This window comes from Callionymus lyra, chromosome 4 (assembly GCF_982586985.1).
Source record: "Callionymus lyra chromosome 4, fCalLyr1.hap1.1, whole genome shotgun sequence".
NCBI classification, from domain to species: domain Eukaryota; kingdom Metazoa; phylum Chordata; class Actinopteri; order Syngnathiformes; family Callionymidae; genus Callionymus; species Callionymus lyra.
This window is the reverse complement of record NC_141821.1, coordinates 6,738,935-6,756,390: the sequence shown is the minus strand read 5'-3', so window position 1 is coordinate 6,756,390 and position 17,456 is coordinate 6,738,935. Positions and strand designations below refer to the sequence as shown.

Here is a 17,456-nt window from a genome sequence, read left to right as displayed (position 1 = left end):
ACATCTGTATGTAGACCCCCCCCACCCCCCACCCCCCGTGTTTGTCACTGCGTGATGAGGCGAAGAAGATGCTGCAGACGTGATTGATTTCTCGCGGCGGTGGAAGGAGGTGAGAGGTGGTCCGGGAGAGTCGACGGAGGAAGTGTGAACTTCATTTTTCACGTGATACGAGAAATCTCTGTTTGCACAGCCCTGGCCTTTTTATGTTGTTGCTTGCCCGGCCCGAGAGCGAGATAGTGTATCTCGAACCCCCCCGTGTGTCGCGTCCCGGCGCCCCTCGAGGCGGTCATTAACAGTTCACCCTCGGACTGACTCAGCAACTCGCTCACAGAAGCTCCTCGAACAAACCATAACGATGCTATTATCCTTGTCCTTCTGCAGGGAAGCCATGAGGAACTATTTGAAGGAGCGAGGCGACCAGACCGTCATGATCCTGCACGCCAAGGTCGCACAGAAGTCTTACGGAAATGAGAAAAGGTAAGTTTGACGTTTGCTAAACGTGTATCACAATATACTGCGACGTAGGATATGTTGTGATACTATATGAACGTAGGATATATTGATATCTTGACAGTCGTTTTAACTGCTTTCAATTGTTTTGAAACCAAATTGTGTCCAAACACCAACTTCAAAAGCTGCCGGAGTCCACCGTATCCTCTCGTCCTCAGTCATTGCCTTGATCTCGCTGGATTTCATTTCTTCCTTTAAGTGTGAAGACATAATGGCCACTGCCATCTAGAGGGCCGGATGTTTAATTGCAACACGGAAATGAACAAACTGATTATTTTCATGTTAATTGTAAATACATAAAAAAAATAGAATTGTTTTGTTTAAAAAAAAAAACCCAAAAAAAACGTTATATTAAAATATAAACCATAAAATAATAGAGAATAAATTATGATTTGAAAACCATCAAAAAGAAGAACATAAAAAGTAAATTAAGTGCTGATGAATATTGATACAGTATCATGAAGAACCCAAAAAATATTTTGGTAGATCAATTCGGCAAGAAGGTTGCTGGTTCGCTTCCGGGCCGAGTCAAATTGTGACCTTTCTGTGTGGAGTTAGTATGTTCTCCCCGTGTTGTGTGGGTTTACTCCGGACACCCTGGTTTCCTCCCACAGTCCAAAAACATACAGAGGTTGATTGAGAACTTGGAGAAATTTTCCATAGGTATGAGTGTGTGTGTGAATGTTTTGGTGTCTTTGTGTGTCCTGAGACAGACTGGCCTCCTGTCCAGGGTGTCCCCTGCCTCTCGCCCAATTAAACTGGGATAGACTCCAGTCTCCCGTGACCCCGATAAGGGATAAAGCGGTAGAAAATGAATGAATGAATAAATTCATCCCTAGTAAAAATCAAGAAATGGAAAATTATGTTGTAGATAATGGAGGATTATATTCAGAGATGACTACAATAAAAAGGTTGTTAGTTAGTGAACTGACATTTTATAAGTGTGTTTGTTCACCAAAGTCATTTGAACAGTGAAACATAAAGATGTTAAAAATGTTTTCAACGTGTCAATAATGTTGAAAATGCATAAGTTAGACGACGTAGTTGTACAAGAGACATGTGGGCTCATGCTCCAATGGAAACAAAGTATTAAAACTATACTCTTTTCACAAGTACCGCAAAGAGGTGTTTCCTCTGTAAGCACCGATGATGCACTTCGATTTCTTTATTCAGATTTCTGTGATATTAAAAGTTTCCTGCTTTTTGGTGTTTGTTTAAAGTTGCTTTTCTTTGATTACAGTATATGAAGTTTTTTCTTTTTTTTTTATTAACTCAGAAATCACACCAATCAACTGGAGATGATATTCAAAGCACATGTTTATTTGACATTTTTCAACATTATTTAATTTTCTATTTATTACTATGGTTGTTTATTCCCCATGATCCTCAATGTCGGATCATTACTTTGATAATTGTGACTTCATAATGACACGTCCTTGTTCCAAAAATAATAAATAAACCTCCTGAAGATTTCTTCTGTTTGAAGAGTGAGCAAAAGAGTCTCGACGATGTTGTTTAAGATGTTTTCCTTTGGTCAGGATGAACCCTGTGGCCTTCCCAAGTCAAGGTCACGATCAAGGTCACATTGCCTGGTTCAGAATACACCCTTCATGGAGGCACAGTAGCCAGTGACAGGCGTTGATGTAGGTGAACAGATACATATACGTGTCTGAGCTTCACGACCTCCCGGAACCTCCCGGGCCTGCAGAACCAGTTGGTTGTGAAGTTTTTGTCTCGCACCTTTTTTTTTCTTTTCTGCCTCTTTTGTCACCAAAGTGGGTGCACGGGGGAATGCAAATGTTCTTTCTGTCTGTCTGCACTTTTTACAGGAGCTGAAAGTAGACAGACGCCCACGCAGACAGACGCTGTTGTTGCGAAAAATACTCAAAATAAACTCACTTTCCACTTCCACTTTCACACCCGCCGCTCGCGTGTGTGTCACCTGATGCTTTCGTCCACACCACTGTCGGTTTGAGAGGTTTTGGAAATGGAAATGACGATATATTTTGTGATTCTATGAATTAAAAATAATATATAAACTATTTAACGTACAACTGGGTCGATGGTTGATCGTTTGACATGTCTGCCCTCTAGTGGTGAAAACAAAAACATGTGCCTAAGGAGACGTTCTTGTAAGTTAGTAATGTTTGTATTTTTTCTAGAGGTGAGACTAACAATAACAGTCGGTAAATGGTAGAATAAAATAGTAGAAAGGTTCTTGACTGGCACACATTCGTGTAATCTGAATTTCAATGATATAGTCTGTGATCTGTTGAACAAACTGCCAAAAAAAATCCAACTTTCCTGATATTTTGAAATATCTTCCGGATTATCAAAGTTTAGATTCAAGTTCAACCTGTTTTAGTCTCTGAATGAAGCAAAACATTGAAGAAAACACATGTTTATTATATAGATCTTTATTGTTTGTAATATCAACCGCAGTGACTCCCCTAAAATTGTTTTGAAAATGATGGTATCGAATTATACACTCGGGGTGATACGTTTTGATATTGAACAGCAGTGAATCTCTTTTTTTAATGGTTTATTTTTCAATAAAGTGAAAATAAATGTAAAAATTAGTGTTTTCATTAACATGCAAATATTCCAGCATATGTTTACTTTGGTGTTGCAACACTCCGGTTTCCTCCCAAGGTCCAAAAACATACAGAGGTTGATCAAGAACTCGAGGAAATAGTTCATAGGCATGAGTGTCTGTGTGTATGTTTGTGTGTCTTTGTGTGCCCTGAGACACTGGTGTCCTGTCCAGGGTGTCCTCTGCCTCTCACCCAATGAAACTTGGATAGACTCCAGTCTCCCCGCGACCCCAACAAGGGATAACGCGGTAGAGAATGAATAAATGAATTATTCTTCCGGCCACTAGTCGCCAATTTCTCAGCTAAAGGAAGAACGAAATCCCGCGAGATCCTGGCGATGACTGAGGACGAGAGGATACGGCCAGCTCCAGCTGCTGTTAAAGCTGACGTTTGGACATATTTTGTCTTTCCGTTCTAATAATCCGACCAAAACAGAGTAAAACAATCGAAAGAATCACTAAAATTCAATGTGTCAAATTATACGAGTGTATGGAAACGTTATGTCAAACTGAATGATGTGTTGAGACGAGTCACTACAGTCGTACTTGTGCTGGTGTCCAGGTTCTTCTGCCCGCCGCCCTGCGTCTACCTGATGGGCAGCGGCTGGAAGAAAAAGAAGGAGCAGATGGAGCGAGACGGCTGCTCCGAGCAGGAGTCGCAGCCCTGCGCCTTCATCGGCATCGGCAACAGCGACCAGGAGATGCAACAGCTGAACTTAGAGGGAAAGGTGAGGAGACGCAAGTCTGTGGTTTGATTCCCTGGTTCTGATGTTCCTCTTCTTCGCCCTCAGAACTATTGCACAGCCAAAACCTTGTACATATCCGACTCCGACAAGAGAAAGCACTTCATGTTGTCCGTCAAGATGTTCTACGGCAACAGCTCGGACATCGGCGTCTTCCTCAGCAAGAGGATCAAAGTCATCTCCAAACCTTCCAAAAAGAAGCAGTCGCTCAAAAACGCCGACTGTGAGTTTCCTCGTCGTCACGTTAAACTTTGAGGAACATTTAGTTTAGTTTAATCTTTTGCACAAGTTTATCGCTTGATTTTATTCATTTAAGTTAGTTATAATGGACATTAACCCTTGTGTTATCTCAGGGTCAAGGTGACCCGGAGATCATCTTGAGGTTCATTTTGAAAAAAGGGATACCATAAAATATATTTGTTTTCGGGCCTTTGGGGTCACCTTGACCCTAAGATCAGAGTCATTATTTGAATGGTTGAATTCACCATTTCTAATATTAAATTATTATTATTTTTTTATTTCTTTATTACATATTTATATATATATTAGTATTTCATACATTTTTTAAATGATTTATTTAATATTTTTTTAAATAGAAAAATGTATTTATTTATTTTTTAAATGATTGAATACATTTTTTTTATTATTTATTTCTTAACGTAGAGTTTAATATTCAAATACACATTTTTGAACGGTATATATATATATTTTTTAAATTTAAAGCATTTGACTTTGTCACATGATCGTCTGTGAGTCACATGATTGGCTAAAAGATCAATCAAGTACCTCAATGCTCTTTTGTATCGTCAGGTGACATCCTGCTTATAGTTTACTGAAAATTACTTTTTACGATACCAATTTTAAAATGTCAATTCTTACCAAAAGAAAATGAAACATCTTGAGCTAAATATTATCAGTGTTTAAATTCCAACTCCAAGCAGTTTTCTTATAGAAAACAAATAATTTTAATTGGTAAATGCTCCGTTTTAAAGATATTGTCTCAATTATAAAGCAGATTCCAAAAAAAAATACAGGGAAAGATGCACAGAGCTTCCAAGAATGTAAAGGTTTAATTAAATTATATTCAAACAACTCAAACTACAAATGATTTAATTCAATTAATGTAGTCTCAACATTTAAAATATTGAATCCAACCGATCAATATTCTGATGACACTGATATACTATATTTTATATTTCAGACATTGATGGGATTTTATACAATTTTAAGAACCATATTTACAAACACTTTCCTAAGATTGATGGAACAAAAACAATGGTTTCTAAATATATCAGTTTAATGTCATCGACACAATTGTGTTTTCATCCCAGTTCTACAAACCAGTGTTTAGCTTTTGATCTTATCGATTTAAATTCTGAAATGAATCCTAATAATATTGCACAATTCAACTCCAGGGTCATGGGAAGCGGTTTTGTAGTTTTAACTGCGTTTAACCACAAGGGGGCAGCATCGTCCTCGTTCGATGCTGTAAACTGGGGCATCGTCACGTGAGGAGTTCTCACTCTGCTTTTTTTTTTTTGTCCTCAGTGTGCATTGCATCCGGAACCAAAGTGGCCCTCTTCAACCGACTGCGCTCCCAAACAGTCAGCACTCGGTACCTGCACGTGGAGGGCGGCAACTTCCACGCCAGCTCCCAGCAGTGGGGCGCCTTCTACATCCACTTGTGTGAGTCCAGCGTCAGAGACCAGAGTGACGTCATGAAGCGTCTTGTGTTAATGTTGTCGTCATGTTGTGTGTCAGTGGACGACGAGGAGTCCGAGGGAGAAGAGTTCACGGTGAGGGACGGTTACATCCACTACGGTCAGACGGTCAAGCTGGTGTGCTCGGTGACGGGCATGGCTCTGCCCAGACTGGTAAACATCACTCACTTACAGTCGTTACTACGAAGGGGTCGGAGGTCGTCGAGAATCTGTCGATACGATACGTGTCGCGATACGACGTCAACCATACGATGTATCGCATTACATCGTGACACTGTAGGAACAAGGTTTGCAGTATTGTGGAGTTTACTTGTAACTGCTTTCATTTGTTTTCAAAACAAAATATGTCCAAACATTACTTGTCACTGTATCCTCTCGTCCTCAGTCATCGCCAGGATTTCAATGTCCCTTTGGCTGCGGAGGACGTAATTACTCCTGCCATCTAGTGGTCGGAAGTTTAATTGCGACACAAAAATAAACGTTAATAAAGTTCTGAATATTTGCATTTTATATGTATAGTATAGAAATGTACAGTATATATAGTATATATATATATATATATTTATATATATTTTTAAATGTAAGGCAAGGTAATTTTACAGACAAAAACAAAAGGGAAAAAATATATAATAAACAAACAATACATTTCATTTTTCAGGCTTTATTTTCCATTACTTCTTTTTTAGTCTGGGTGTTAGAAAGTATCAAATAATTTAAATATTGTGTTTTTGTCTGAGGGTTTTAGCACAATACCATATCGATATTCACCAGAACTACATTTATTTATTATTATCCTTTTTTTTTTTTAGAAATTGGATTTTTATTATTATTGTTTGTTTAGTGTTTAAATAATAATAAATGGTGTATAAAATAAAATAATTCGATTTTTTCTTTTTTTTTATTGCAAATATTCATGGTGTTTGCTGTTAAACCTCCGGCCACTAGATGGCAGCAGTCGTTAAATCCTCTGCAGCTAAATGAACAATGAAATACAGTGAGATCCTGGCGATGACTGAGGACGAGAGGATACAGTGAGTCCAGTAGCTTTTAAAGCTGATGTTTGGACATAATTTGGTTTGAAAACGAATGAAAGTAGTTACGACTTCGTCAAGAGTCATGTGGTCTGTAAATACTACAACACCAGAGTCAAGTACTGGACAATACTACACATATATACTTGTTATTACACTATCACAACACCAGAGTCAAGTATTGGACAATACTACACATATATTATTGTTACTACACTATCACAACACCAGAGTCAAATACTGGACAATACTACACATATATCCTTGTTACTACAGTATCACTATATATCTTATTCACTCTGTATCGTGAAGCGCATCAACAGGTTCTTGACAACAAACACCACTAGTTCACACAAGAGTCACTAAAGTTATTTTCTTCAGATCATCCGTAAGGTGGACAAACAGACGGCGCTGCTGGACGCAGACGACCCGGTGTCGCAGCTCCACAAATGTGCCTTCTACCTGAAGGACACGGAACGCATGTACCTGTGTCTGTCCCAGGAACGCATCATCCAGTTTCAAGTGAGTCTCGCCCGCCTTGTCGGACCACCTCGATCACATGACCATCATTGGTTCTCTCCGCTGACGAGGTTGATGGTTCTCCTCCCACAGGCCACTCCATGCCCAAAGGAACCAAACAAGGAGATGATCAACGACGGCGCCTCCTGGACAATCATCAGCACGGACAAGGCAGAGTACACCTTCTACGAGGGGATGGGCCCGGTCCACTCGCCCGTCACCCCGGTGCCTGTGGTGGAGAGTTTACAGGTGAGGATGTTCTGAGGGTTGTGGTCTCAGCCCCGGGTTCTACACGTCTCACCTCTTCGTTTACGTCTGTGACCTTTTAGTTTTACCCTTGTTGATCCTAATAACTCAACATATGAGGGGTCGTCCCTCGAGTCCACTGTATCCTCTCGTCCTCAGTCATCATTCTTACTACAGCTGTGGAGGATGCTGCCATCTAGAGGCCGGAGTTGAAAAACATGTTGATTGAAAATTTAAAAAATGGCTACAGTGCTGTTGAATATTGATACAATATCACAGAAACAATTACTGCGATATTAAAGTGTACCTATATTATCTTATATTATCTTAATCGTCAGGTTCTTGCCAACACACATCCCTAATAAACACACACACACTCTTCTGTGATTGGTCGAGCGTGGAGGTTTGTCACCGCGTGTCATCAATCCCGGGAAGTCTCCACCTCCAAGGGACCCGTTGTATAAACAAAGCGGGGCGTGATTACAGCGGTCTGGAGGAGGAGTGAAGCCATTATTACGTCATAATGGACTCTCGTAACCTCTCGTTCGCCCAGATTTCAGAGCAACTTTATAAAGTAATGAGTTGAAAACATTTGAAACATCTCAGGAGAGTTAAGTTTTCGGTCTGTGAAAAAATATGTAGTTTATAAAAATATCGTTCAAATCGTATTTAATTTTTTCGGTAGTTATTTTATGGTTAATATTCTAAAAAAGTGAGTTAAATACTTTGATTTTGATGTACATTTAAACGTCTGAATCAAGGAAGTTGTGTTTATTTTGCAGCTCAACGGCGGCGGCGACGTGGCCATGCTGGAGCTCACGGGCCAGAACTTCACGCCGAACCTCCGGGTCTGGTTTGGAGACGTGGAGGCCGAAACCATGTACAGGTACGACCCGGGTCTCCCCCCCCCGAAGACGCCTACAACCGTCTCACCTCACCGTGTGTTGTCCTCAGGTGCGGCGAGTCCATGCTCTGCGTCGTCCCCGACATCTCGGCGTTCCGCGAGGGCTGGCGCTGGGTCCGGCAGCCGGTCCAGGTGCCCGTCACGCTGGTGCGGAACGACGGCATCATCTACTCCACCACGCTCACCTTCACCTACACGCCGGAGCCCGGCCCGCGGCCGCACTGCAGCGCCGCCGGCGCCATCCTGCGCGCCGGCAGCTCCAGCCTGCTCAGCAGCAACAACCAGGACTCCGGCGTCTACGGCGCCAACAACGGCACCGCCGGGGTCACGTCCTCGTCCTCCGCCGCCGCCACGGCAGCCGTGGTCTCCTAACGCACGCCGGGGCCACTTCTCACGCCGCCTCGAGAGCATGGAACTATGGGGGATATTAAACGGACGTGCTGCGGATACGAAGGAGAGCTCCCATCATGTCTCCTCTTCCCGCCTGCGAGTGGCGCCCCCTGCAGGCTCCGAGCACCAGCACCTTTTTTTCTGTGAAACCACGACAGCAATACATCCGACGAGAACGTCCCCCCCGCCCCGCTGCCCCCCCGCTCTTCTAATCTATTGGTGGGTCTGGATGTGTTGTCGTTGGACAGAGCGCCACCGAGGACGCTATAGTTTTTATGGACCAAGGATCTTGTATAAGCTTTAGTAAAGGTACATTTTTCTCCATACCTTTTTTTTTGTATTAAGCATATAGTCCACTTTTGTTACCAAATACTTTCTATTCTTCCTCCGAGAGCTCAGGCTTTGTTCCCAACCTCGAGGTCCAAACTCCTTCTGACAAACGCCGGCTTTTGAAATATCTTTTTTTTACGTCTGGATGCTCTTTGGTTTTTATTGGGGGAAGTTTTTGGTTTTCATGAGGGTTTTTATTTTACTTTTACTGGGGATTAACCTGAGAAGGGCCTATTTTTATCATTGGTTTGATGAAGTCTTGAAAAAAAGAAAAGCTTTAAGCAACGCCTCTGCCTTGCCTCACACACACACACACACAGACACACACACACACACACACACACACACACACACACACACACACACACACACACACACACACACACACACACTTACACACAGCACACACACACACATACACACACACACTTACACACCGCACACACACACACTTACACACAGCACACACACACACACACTTACACACTTACACACCGCACACACTTACACACTTACACACAAACACACACACACACACACACATACACACACACACTTACACACTTACACACTTACACACCGCACACACCGCACACACACTTACACACCGCACACACACACACACACACACACACTTACACACCGCACACACACACACTTACACACCGCACACACACACACACACACACACACAGCACACACACACTTACACACAGCACACACACACACACACACTTACACACCGCACACACACACACACACACATACACACACACACACACACACACACACACAGCCATGACGACAACGATGTCCGCGGGAGTGACTGTCATCTCCCAATTAATGTCAAAAGTCACAGGACTTTAAAACGGCCTTATGACATCACTGTGTTACAGTCACATGTCCAGACGTCACCAGAGCGCTGACCTCGCACCAGATCACGTGACTCCAGACGACGGCGCACGAAGCAGTTTTGATGATATCGCAGGATTTCTTTTTTTTTTGTTTGCAGCGGCTCATAAATCATGTTTACGTCGATCGTTTAATAAGGTCTATCTTCCACCACGTTGCCGGTCATAATGTTTTGTACAAGTTTCCTGGAGGACATGGATCGTCTGGAGATCTTCTTGTTTTTTAATTGACAGGTTTTTAAATGATTCCCATAGTTTTCGCTGAATAATAGAATTAAATAATGTGTGTATATATATATATATATATATATATATATATATATGAATGTAAATTGAAAATTCGATTTTTATTTTATGTTTTAACATTTTCAAATTTAATGATTTTTTTAAAAGATTTTACACAGAGCTTAATATTGTAATTACAATAATTAGGAAATATATCTATAAATTCAAAACTTTTTTATTTATACATTTTTCAATTCAATGTAAAATTTGGCAATATTTATTTTTGGACGACATCAGTGAAACAACTACATTATTGTTGAGAAGTTCAATTCAAAATGTTTTTAGTTTTTTTTATATTTAAAACACATTTTATTAAATTATTTTCGTTAGAAAAAATGTTTTAATTGATTAGAAATTGAATATATTTGTTTTACACGTAGTTTGATATTCTAAATCCAAAATAAAATTCACGATGTCACTATTTTTGAATTCGTAGCCGTTTAAATTCAGTATAAAAATGTTGATATAGTGACGTCAGACAAAAGCAACAGATCACCGAGCTGATCCGGGATCTGTTGCTTTTGTCTTGTGTCACTTTAATATATTTTTATACTGAATTGAAAAATATTGAATTGAAAAACACTAATGAAAAATATTGTATTTAGTTTTTTTTCTTTTTGAATAATAATTTAACGACTAAAAAGTTTTTTTTACATGTAAATGATTAAACTCTTTCAACGTCTTGATCTAAAAGTGATCAATTATGGGAAAAAAAGAAAACAATTAAATCCTTGAAACCAAAAATAAATTAAATCAAAAACATATCAAATGTTAAATTCTATCAATATTTTAATGAAGTACTTTTATACTGGTCTTGTTGTTTTTTAAGGTACATCAAGTATTGAATCATCTTTTATCAGTTCAAAGATCGAAAGATCGTTTGGTCGTGTCTGGAGTCACTGATTCGAGGTCAGCGTTTCCGCGGCGACGAGTCTTCCAGAGTCTTTCTCGGCCACAGACGCTGGATTCAACGAGGCCTTAAATCCTGGAAGAAACTTTATTAGCACAACATGCTTCACGCTGCACGGTGTTCAAGCTCGTGACCGGGAGAGGAGTCGGCGATCCATTAGTACTGTCTGAGCAGTCGCTCCTTGAAGTGTGCGGCGACTGCAGATCCCAAAAAAAAAACAGCAATATTTGTGTTTGTTGTCCCTCGTCCCGCCTGAGCACTAGTTCACCAGCGTGAGTGTTGCCGTGACGATGGAACTTTTGAGTCCGAGATAAAGAGAGAAAACAAAAAAAAAAAGCGAAGCTTGAAAAATCCGAAAAAAAAACGTCTCCGTCTTCCAGCGAACGATCAAAAAACATCAACTTGAATGTCAAATGAAGTATTTCCACACGACCTTGATATAGGAAAACATCTAACTTATGGTCCCGCCCACTTTGTCCATGAAATGTTTTATATTGTAATATTTTCTAAATTATTGGTACCAAGCCCCGCCCCCTTTGTTTCCTGTCAAAGAAGAAAAAAAAAGTGCTTTATGACCCGCGCTGCCTCGGCCACTTCCAAGTGTAGCACCGACAACCCTTTACTCTGGCCCCGCCCACTTTGCTTTGTTTACATCCTGCTCGAACTCTGAAAGAAAGTGTTGACAATCTTGAGCAGACTTTGATCTTCTTGCCTTCGTAACACACACACACACACACACACACACTGTAATGATCCACCTTGTGACGCCAAGTCAAGTGGTTTGTTTGTGTTTGTGTTTCTCTTCCGACGCAGCTGTACTCGTGTGTGTGTTTTTTTTATATAACATGAGCTCTGAACAATGTGTGTTTTCCTCTGATGCCAAATGTCTTTGATGATTTCCGTGCCCTGCGGGTCGAGAGGGAGGTCGAGCTTCCACGCCTCGTCCCCCGCTGACCTCCGACCTCATCGCTTCGGGAAGTCCACGGATCCGTCGGACGAGAACGATCGTGATCGACTAGTTCTGTCTGGAAGTGAATCAGGTTCACGGTGATGTCAGTTTCAAATGTTGAAGCTTTTTCGTTGAAATGGTTTTTTTTAAACATTGTATTCAATTAATTTGTTAAAACGGTTTTTAATTGACTAAAAATTCGTTATATTTGTTTTACACAGAGATTGATGTTCGAAGTCCAATAATTCCAAAATAAATTTCACAACGTCACTATTTTTTAATTCGTAGCTGTTTGAATTCAGTGTAAAAATGTATTCTAGTGACACAAGACAAAAGCAACAGAGCACCGAGCTGATCCATTTTTAGATGATTTGTTTTCCTAAATTAAATAATGTTTTTATTGGAATTAAAAGGCTACAAACAATTTTTATTTTTTTTATTTTAAACATTTGCTTTTCATGATTGGACTTAGAATATTAAAGTCTTTGTAAAAATGTTATTTTAATTTTTTCTTTTAACTTTTCGATTTTCCTTTTTTTTTTATAATTGTTTTCAATTAAATTACTCAAAAGAAAAAAGATATGAAATTGTTTAATAACGATCGTTTAAAATTATTTTAAAAGTTCTATCAAATAACCTTTTTTTTTTCGATTTTTCAAAATGTTTTAAAATCAAATTTATAAAATTAAAAAAACGAATGAAATTGTTTATTAACAATCGTTTTCAATGATGTAATAAAAACTATTTAGAATATTTACTTTTCAATAATTAGAATAAAAATATCAAAGTCTGTGTAAATAAAAAAAAGTGTAACATTTTTTATTCAATTTTAAGAAATTATTAAAAAAATAAAAGATGAAATTGTTAAAAAACGATCGTTTTTAAATCGTATAAAAAAATGCTTAAAAAAAACAACATTTCAATCAAAAAGTTTCAGTTTGATTTCACTGACTTGATCACATTCTCAGAGTTCACGGAGGTCAGAGGTCAAAGGTCAGCGCCGTGGACGACGACTCCGGAGCGGTGGTTTCCCTCCAGAGAAGGAGCGTCTTCTCGTCCTCCGTGAGTCTCTCCATCCTGCAGTGGCTTCACTGTCTGTGTGTTAGAGTCGCAGTTAGAATCCTGCGCGTTTGTAACATGTTAGCAATAAAACAAGGGGAGGTTTTTTAAGAATAGCATAGTTTTTGTTTCTTTTGTACATATTGCAGCTTCAGATCATGCTCAAGTCTGTATGTCATGAAAAGAAAAAAGAGAAAAAACTTGCAATATCAGCATAAAAACCAGAATAAAAAAGTGATAAAAAAAACTTTATTTTTCAAACTTTATTTCTGTCTTTTCTGAAACGACTAACATGTCTGAGAGGAAGTCCTCATGATGTAGTTTTATGTGAATGTGTGTTCATGTGTTTGTGTTCGTGTGTATGTGTTTTTTTTTAATGAATCTCCTCTAACTATACGTTTTTAAACTCTGACTCTTCTAACTCTGACTTTTCTAACGCTGACTCTTCTAACTCTCACTTTTCTAACTCACTTTTCTAATTGACTCTCCTAATTCTGACTCTTCTAACTCTCACTCTTCTAACTCTGACTCTTCTAACTCTCACTTTTCCAACTCTGAGTCTTCCAACTCTCACTTTTCTAACTCTGACTCTTCTAACTCTCACTTTTCCAACTCTGAGTCTTCTAACTCTCACTCTTCTAACTCTGACTCTTCTAACTCTCACTTTTCCAACTCTGAGTCTTCTAACTCTCACTCTTCTAACTCTGACTCTTCTAACTCTCACTTTTCCAACTCTGAGTCTTCTAACTCTCACTTTTCTAACTCTGACTCTTCTAACTCTCACTTTTCTAACTCTGACTCTTCTAACTCTCACTTTTCTAACTCTGACTCTTCTAACTCTCACTTTTCTAACTCTGACTCTTCTAACTCTCACTTTTCCAACTCTGAGTCTTCCAACTCTCACTTTTCTAACTCTCACTTTTCTAACTCTGACTCTTCTAACTCTCACTTTTCCAACTCTGAGTCTTCCAACTCTCACTTTTCTAACTCTGACTCTTCTAACTCTCACTTTTCCAACTCTGAGTCTTCCAACTCTCACTTTTCTAACTCTCACTTTTCTAACTCTCACTTTTCTAACTCTCACTTTTCTAACTCTGACTCTTCTAACTCTGACTCTTCTAACTCTCACTTTTCCAACTCTGAGTCTTCCAACTCTCACTTTTCTAACTCTCACTTTTCTAACTCTGACTCTTCTAACTCTCACTTTTCCAACTCTGAGTCTTCCAACTCTCACTTTTCTAACTCTCACTTTTCTAACTCTCACTTTTCTAACTCTCACTTTTCTAACTCTGACTCTTCCAACTCTGAGTCTTCCAACTCTCACTATTTCTAACTCACTTTTCTAACTCACTTTTCTAACTCTGATTCTTCTAACTCTGACTCTTCCAACTCTGAGTCTTCCAACTCTCACTTTTCTAACTCTCACTTTTCTAACTCTGACTCTTCCAACTCTCACTTTTCTAACTCACTTTTCTTACTCTGACTCTTCCAACTCTCACTTTTCTAACTCTGATTCTTCTAACTCTCACTTTTCTAACTTTGACTCTTTTAACTCTGAAACTTCTTACTCTGACGATTTGACCCACAAAAAAAGTTCTGATCCCAGTGTCGAGTCTTCTATAAAACTGTCAAAAGGAGTCACAGGTGGTCGTGATGCTCGAGAGTTTACGTCTAGACTCCACTCGGGTCGCGACCTGCGACCAATCAGACGCTCGTCTCTTCAGCAGAGACTCTGTTAATGGAGTCACGTGACTCAGGAAGCTGTCAATCAAACCCCCGCGAAGCCTCCAGAATATTTTCCAAATTATTATTGTTTTTTTAATACATAGAGTTTGATAACTTAACTCCAATAATTAAAAAATTAAATTAATTTTTTTTTTTAAAATCAGCACTTCAAGTTCAATATAGAAATGTTGGAATAATAATCACCAGTTTCAGCCAATCATGCGACGCGCAGATGATCACATGACCAGGTAGAACGATAGTTTGGAGTGAATTTAAAAGTCGGATTAAATGGGTATGAAAACATTTTTATATTGAATTTTAAATGCTACGGATTTTGAAATATTGAATTCAGAAAGAAAACTCAACTAATAATTGCATCTCCAGTCAGTCCAGCTCAGGCTTAGTCATGTCTTCCCGAGCGTGAGCGATGAGGCTCTTCCAGACCTGAGGGGATATGAAAAGTGCTGAAGCTCCAGATCTCCTCGTTAGCCTTCGTCACGGGGCCTCGGCGACTGCGAGTGCGGGGGCCGCGGGGTCCCGAGGGTCCTCGCTGGCTGACGACCGTGACGTCCGTCTGGACCCAGAGGAACGTGGAAGTAGTCGGACCAGGAACCTGGTCCCACAGGAGCGTGAACGATCAACGTGTGGACTTGATTCAATGTTAATGTGGCGACTAAAGTTTTAGTGGAATCTAACGGGAGAAACAAGTGTTGCCATAAAAAAATTAGGACGCTGCATCATGAAGCTTCGTGAAACAGTGTCGTATTTTAAGAGGTCAGTAGGTGGCGCCCTTGATTAAAAAATGATCTGAGGCTAAATAAGTTTTTCAAAGCAATAGATAGAGCAGAGAGTGACATCTAGTGGACTCTGAAATGATGATGCTGCATCATGAAGCTTCATGAAACTGTCATATTTTAAGAGGTCAGTAGGTGGCGCCCTCAGTTTTAAAGAGGTTTCAATAGTTGTTCAAAGCAATGGATTATAGAGCAGAGAGTGACATCTAGTGGACTCTTGGAAATAATGACACTGTTTCATGAAGCTTCATCGACACACATCACGACTGAGGTCAGATGGTGTCTTCTGGTGAGGATGTCTCTTAAGATAAATACTTCTTTATGGACTTGTTTGCAGGACGGATCTGCTTCTGCAGGAACGTGGAAGTAATCGGACCAGGAACCTGGTCCCACACGAGCGACTGACCAAGTTTATGTCGACTTGAATTCAATGTTAATGTGGCGACTGAAGTTTTACTGGAATCTAACGAGTGTTGGAGATTAGATGACGTAGCAATAAATTATAGAGCAGAGAGTGACATCTAGTGGACTCTGAAATAATGACACTGCATCATGAAACGGTGTCATATTTCAAGAGATCAGTAGGTGGCGCCCTCAGTTCAAAACATAGATAGATGGAACTTTATTGATCCTTCACCTCCTGCATCGAACCTACTCCCACCTGGATAAAGGAAGCGGTTCCGTGAGGATCTGGACTTTTCTGGCGCCTTCAACACCATCCAGCCCACTCTGCTCCAGGACAAACTAACACAGATGCATGTGGACCCTGGTCTGGTCTCCTGGATTACGGATTATCTCACTGACCGACCACAGTATGTCAGGCTAAAGGACATCAGGTCTGACACTGTGGTGTGCAGTACAGGAGCGCCTCAGGGGACAGTACTGGCCCCTCTCCTCTTCACCATCTACACTTCAGACTTCTGCTACAACTCAGAGCTGAGTCTCGTCCAGAAGTTGCTGACGTCACTGCCATTGTTGGGTCATCGAATAACATCGTGAGCCTAAAAAATAGTTTTTAACAATAGATAATAGAGCAGAGAGTGACATCTAGTGGACTCTTGGAATTAATTATACTGTTACATGAAGCTTCAGCAACACATCACAACTGAGACAGGAGACTTCTGGTGAGGAAGACCATCTGATTTTTTAAGTGTCTCTGAAGCCCCACAAAGCTTCGATCCCCTCCGAGTCCCGGTGAAGCTCCGCCTCCCGTCGCGTCGAAGCACAGTGACTCCTCCGGACATGGATTCAAAACTCTCTTTAATATATGTACAAAAGTATCAAACAAACGTCTCCAGGAGCAGCCGCGCACTTCCTGATACATTCAGTCATGTGACACGAGTGTCACTCGGACCTGCACACGCCAATATTCAGTGATACACATATTTACACAACGTCGAGGGTGTGCGACATAAACAGTTACCTCACAATACCAGGAATCCGCTGTGTTCAGGTGCAGATGGAACCGTTCCCACCGGAGTGATAAGCGAGGCGCTCCAACACACACAAACGGGTCTCGGCATCAAGGTCGGACTTCGTTTGAAACCTACAACTGAGTTGTGTGTTTGAGTGTCATGTATTTAGCAGGTCAACAATCTTTAGGCCTGTGTTGTGAAATACGTCTGATTGTCATCCAAGTCCGACCTGTTCAGCCTGTGAGTTTGTAGTTTATTCAACAAAACATCACCAGAAGGTCCGCGGGCATCCAGACTCAAAGGCTAGCTAAAGGCTAGCTAAAGGCTAGCTAAGGACTTAACCTGCGGCCCAAAGCAAGGACTGAATACTGCTCACGTACGAAGTGAAACGAAGTGACACGGTTTGAAGTTGAAGTGCTGC

The 17,456-nt window shown here is 40.5% G+C and overlaps 1 protein-coding gene across 1 annotated transcript in view; it reads left to right on the top strand.

The window, feature by feature from the left end:
- rbpjb (recombination signal binding protein for immunoglobulin kappa J region b) overlaps positions 1-13,340 on the top strand; it is a 49,136-nt gene extending 35,796 nt beyond the window's left edge. Inside the window, exons 3-11 of the mRNA XM_087788575.1 lie at positions 382-477; positions 3,666-3,831; positions 3,895-4,069; positions 5,395-5,532; positions 5,608-5,720; positions 6,980-7,120; positions 7,211-7,366; positions 8,146-8,249; positions 8,318-13,340. Of these exons, the coding sequence (XP_087644701.1) occupies positions 382-477; positions 3,666-3,831; positions 3,895-4,069; positions 5,395-5,532; positions 5,608-5,720; positions 6,980-7,120; positions 7,211-7,366; positions 8,146-8,249; positions 8,318-8,639 (1,411 nt within the window). The 3' untranslated portion in view covers positions 8,640-13,340. The remainder of the gene's footprint in view (positions 1-381; positions 478-3,665; positions 3,832-3,894; positions 4,070-5,394; positions 5,533-5,607; positions 5,721-6,979; positions 7,121-7,210; positions 7,367-8,145; positions 8,250-8,317) is intronic.
- Positions 13,341-17,456: the final 4,116 nt, after the last annotated feature.